General features: G+C 46.2%; 1 protein-coding gene and 1 long non-coding RNA gene across 2 annotated transcripts in view; both read left to right on the top strand.

Annotated features, from left to right (window-relative positions):
- Nucleotides 1-3,624, top strand: part of ephx2 (epoxide hydrolase 2, cytoplasmic) — a 24,343-nt gene extending 20,719 nt beyond the window's left edge. Inside the window, exons 17-19 of the mRNA XM_070439467.1 lie at nt 2,442-2,522; nt 2,605-2,663; nt 3,005-3,624. Coding sequence (XP_070295568.1) covers nt 2,442-2,522; nt 2,605-2,663; nt 3,005-3,089 — 225 coding nt within the window. The 3' untranslated portion in view covers nt 3,090-3,624. The remainder of the gene's footprint in view (nt 1-2,441; nt 2,523-2,604; nt 2,664-3,004) is intronic.
- On the top strand, nt 84-1,501 carry LOC112071650 (uncharacterized). The gene is made up of 4 exons (XR_002894149.2): nt 84-182; nt 421-523; nt 1,186-1,256; nt 1,420-1,501. It is a non-coding gene; the product is annotated as an uncharacterized lncRNA (long non-coding RNA).
- Nucleotides 3,625-4,203: the final 579 nt, after the last annotated feature.

Below are 4,203 nucleotides of genomic sequence, written 5' to 3'. Positions count from 1 at the left end.
TGACAACACGCACGCGCACGCACACGCACATGCACACGCACACACACACACACACACTCTTCTCTCATCTCTCTCTCTCTCTCTCTCTCTCTCTCTCTCTCTCTCTCTTGTGAATGATCTCTGTTTGTTGTTTCTCCAGGATAATGTTCCTCAGATCAACACTGCTGGAGTTTGTGCCAGAGGTGAGTCTAGAAGACAAACCAACGTTATGATTGGAGGTTTGGGACTGAAGGGTTGACCTATGGTATTCAACCAACTGACCAACTGACTGGATGGACAATACTGTGCTGTAAAACTTGTGCAACATAGTACATTGCTGTCAATCAATCTTCACACTGTGTGTGTGTGTGTGTGTGTGTGTGTGTGTGTGTGTGTGTGTGTGTGTGTGTGTGTGTGTGTGTGTGTGTGTGTTGTGTGTAGGTGGTCTGTTCGTAGGACTACCAGACGAGATTCCCAGGAGCTCCATCCTCAGTGAGACTGCTCTGCAGTTCTACATCACTCAGTTCAAAGACAAGGGATTCAGGTATACACACTCTCTCTCCCTCACAACAACTCTCTCTCCCTCACACACACACTCTCTCTCCCTCACACACACCACACTCTCTCCCCTCACACACACACTCTCTCTCCCTCACCCACACACTCTCTCTCCCTCACACACACACCACTCTCTCCCTCACACACACACACTCTCTCTCCCTCCACACACTCTTCTCACCACACACTCTCTCTCCCTCACACACACACACTCTCTCCCTCACCACACACACTCTCTCTCCCTCACACACCACTCTCTTCTCCCTCACACACACACACTCTCTCCTCACACACCACACACACTCTCTCCCTCACACACACACACTCTCTCCCTACCACCCACACACTCTCTCCTCACACACACACCTCTCTCCCTCACACACACACTCTCTCTCCCACACACACACACTCTCTCCCTCACACACACACTCTCTCTCCCTCACACACCACCTCTCTCCCTACACACACACTCTCTCCCTCACACACACACACTCTCTCCCTCACACACACACACCTCTCTCCCTCACACACACACCTCTCTCCCTCACACACACACTCTCTCTCCCTCACACACACTCTCTCTCTCTCCCTCACACACACAATGTCAGCAGGCAGGAGGAGAGTGACAAGAGTGTTCTTGTTTTCCAGAGGGCCGTTGAACTGGTACCGTAATGTTTGTGAGCAACTGGAAATGGCTATGCTCCCGACCCAGGGCTAAGGTAGGGGGTGTGTGTGTTGTGTGTGTGTGTGTTGTGTGTGTGTGTGTGTGTGTGTGTGTGTGTGTGTTGTGTGTGTGTGTGTGTGTGTGTGTGTGTGTGTGTTAATCTTAACACAGTTACAGTATATGTTGACGAATGATTGCGGTTTCCTGTGTTTGTGTAGCTCTTGATGCCAGCTCTCATGGTGACAGCTGGTAAAGATCATGTCCTGCTGCTGTCTTCTCCAAGGGGATGGGAACCATGGTGAGACACACACACACATATTTATACACACATGTATACATGTAATTGACACGTGTGACTGTGACATCTCTGTGTGTCAGATCCCCAACCTAACAGAGGACACATCGAAGAGTGTGGACACTGGACCCAGATGGAAAGGTGAGTCCCAGTGTGTGTGTGTGTGTGTTGTGTTTGTCCTTGCACAGACAATGGAGGGGAGGTTGACCATGTGAACTCTGCAGACAGCTCCTGTTAGTCACCGAATGACCTCTGATCTAAAGCCCTGCTGAGGAGACGGGTCAGGTAGAGGTTAAAGGTCATAGGGTCACTGCTGCTCTGCTGTCTAAGGAAGTTGGTGTGTTGTTTTGTGTGGTATAAACTGTGGACAGGTTGAAAGAGTTGTGTATATTGGCTGACATACTGTATTTGGCATAACGTGTGTGTGTGTGTGGTGTGTGCGTGTGTGCGTGTGTGCGTTGTGTGTGTGTGTTTTAGGCCGTCTGAGCTGAACACCATTCTGACTTCCTGGCTGAAAGACACTCACAACAACACTGGGGTTTCCATGACACCCAAGCTGTGATCAGTTACCAGGACAACGTATTCCTCTTTATGCACTTTTAGTGAACTCTTGGAATCATCTGTTCATTCAGAATTTATTCTAAAACTGTACGATAACCCTTTTTTAAAAACTGAACATTTTTCTCTTCTAAAGACAACACACGATGCACAAATAGACAGTTACAACAGCCACGACACCTCCAGCAGTGATTGTCTCAAAACGTCCCTTTTTGAGCCGTTTCATGAAAAGTGGCGACTGACCTTTACGTTGAGTGTACAAAATATAAAGGACACCTGCTCTTTCCATGACTTAGGCCCCATTTCAGTAATCTCACTAGCACTGGACCTCTGTGTGCTATCTTGTGTCATTTTGTGTGTATTGGGACCTGTGTGAGTTTACAGTAGCTCTTGATGCCAGCTCTCATGGTGACAGCTGGTAAAGATCATGTCCTGCTGCCTGTCTTCTCCAAGGGGATGGAAACCATGGTGAGACCACACACACACATATTTATACACACATGTATACATGTAATTGACACGTGTGACTTGTGACATCTCTGTGTGTCAGATCCCCAACCTAACAAGAGGACACATCGAAGAGTGTGGACACTGGACCCAGATGGAAAGGTGAGTCCCAGTGTGTGTGTGTGTGTGTGTGTTTGTCCTTGCACAGACCAATGGAGGGGAGGCTGACCATGTGAACTCTGCAGACAGCTCCTGTTAGTCACCAGAATGACCTCTGATCTAAAGCCCTGCTGAGGGAGACGGGTCAGGTAGAGGTTAAAGGTCATAGGGTCACTGCTGCTCTGCTGTCTAAGGAAGTTGGTGTGTTGTTTTGTGTGGTATAAACTGTGGACAGGTTGAAAGAGTTGTGTATATTGGCTGACATACTGTATTTGGCATAACGTGTGTGTGTGTGTGTGTGTGTGCGTGTGTGCGTGTGTGCGTGTGTGCYTGTGTGTTTTTAGGCCGTCTGAGCTGAACACCATTCTGATCTCCTGGCTGAAAGACACTCACAACAACACTGGGGTTGCCATGACACCCAAGCTGTGATCAGTTACCAGGACAACGTATTCCTCTTAGTGCACTTTGTAGTGAACTCTTGGAATCATCTGTTCATTCAGAATTATTTCTAAAACTGTACGATAACCCTTTTTTAAAAACCTGAAACATTTTTCTCTTCTAAAGACACACACGATGCACAAATAGACAGTTACAACAGCCACGACACCTCCAGCATGATTGTCTCAAAACGTCCCTTTTTGAGCCGTTTCATGAGAAAGTGCGACTGACCTTTACGTTGAGTGTACAAAATATAAAGGACACCTGCTCTTTCCATGACTTAGGCCCCATTCTACACCTGCACTGCTTGCTGTTTGGGGTTTTAGGCTGGGTTTCTGTACAGCACTTTGTGGCATCAGCTGATGTAAGAAGGACTTTATYAATACATTTGATTTGAATTTGATTTGACTAGTGTTACTATAGAATGTCGATTATGTCATTATTACCCCAGCTTGTCTGTTTTTTCCAGTGGACAATTCGGACGGGATTAGTTTTTACCAAACTGACCCTGTAATAATTGTTTTTCCCTCATTCACAATTGACCGTTATGACGGGAGCCTGGAGGCTCTTCGAGGTCGTGAAGATATTTCAAATGTCTAGGGATCAACCAGCTCTGTCTCACGATAGGACAGAGTTTAACAGGTGCTGCACCCAGATTGGGTCAGAACACGAGAACAAATTGATGCTTAAAACAACGTGCTATGCAGGTACCCTACAGATGAACGATTTGTTTTGTCAAATAACCTAGTGCCATACTTCTCTTTCAATAAATGAAGTGGACGATTTTGTGCCAATGAATTGGTCATTTGCCAAATCCGTCAGGTAATTAAATYTCTGTGTAGTTTACAGTTCATGGTTCTTATTAATATGCATTATTATTATTATTTTGACTTTCTCCCAACTGAAGGCCATTAGCCCAATATTAGACAATCCCTAGACATTTAAAATATCTTCACACCTAGAAGAGCCTCCAGGCTGATGTCATAACGGTCAATTAGGGGGGAAACAAAAATAATTACAGGGGCAGTTTGGTAAAACTGATCCGGTCTGAATCGTCCACTGGAAAAACAGACATGCTGTGTAATAATCCCATAATCGCTTCTAT

This window comes from Salvelinus sp. IW2-2015, unplaced genomic scaffold (genome assembly GCF_002910315.2).
Source record: "Salvelinus sp. IW2-2015 unplaced genomic scaffold, ASM291031v2 Un_scaffold1674, whole genome shotgun sequence".
Taxonomy (NCBI): domain Eukaryota; kingdom Metazoa; phylum Chordata; class Actinopteri; order Salmoniformes; family Salmonidae; genus Salvelinus; species Salvelinus sp. IW2-2015.
Note: the sequence above shows the minus strand (reverse complement) of the source record. Positions and strands in the feature narration are given on the sequence as shown.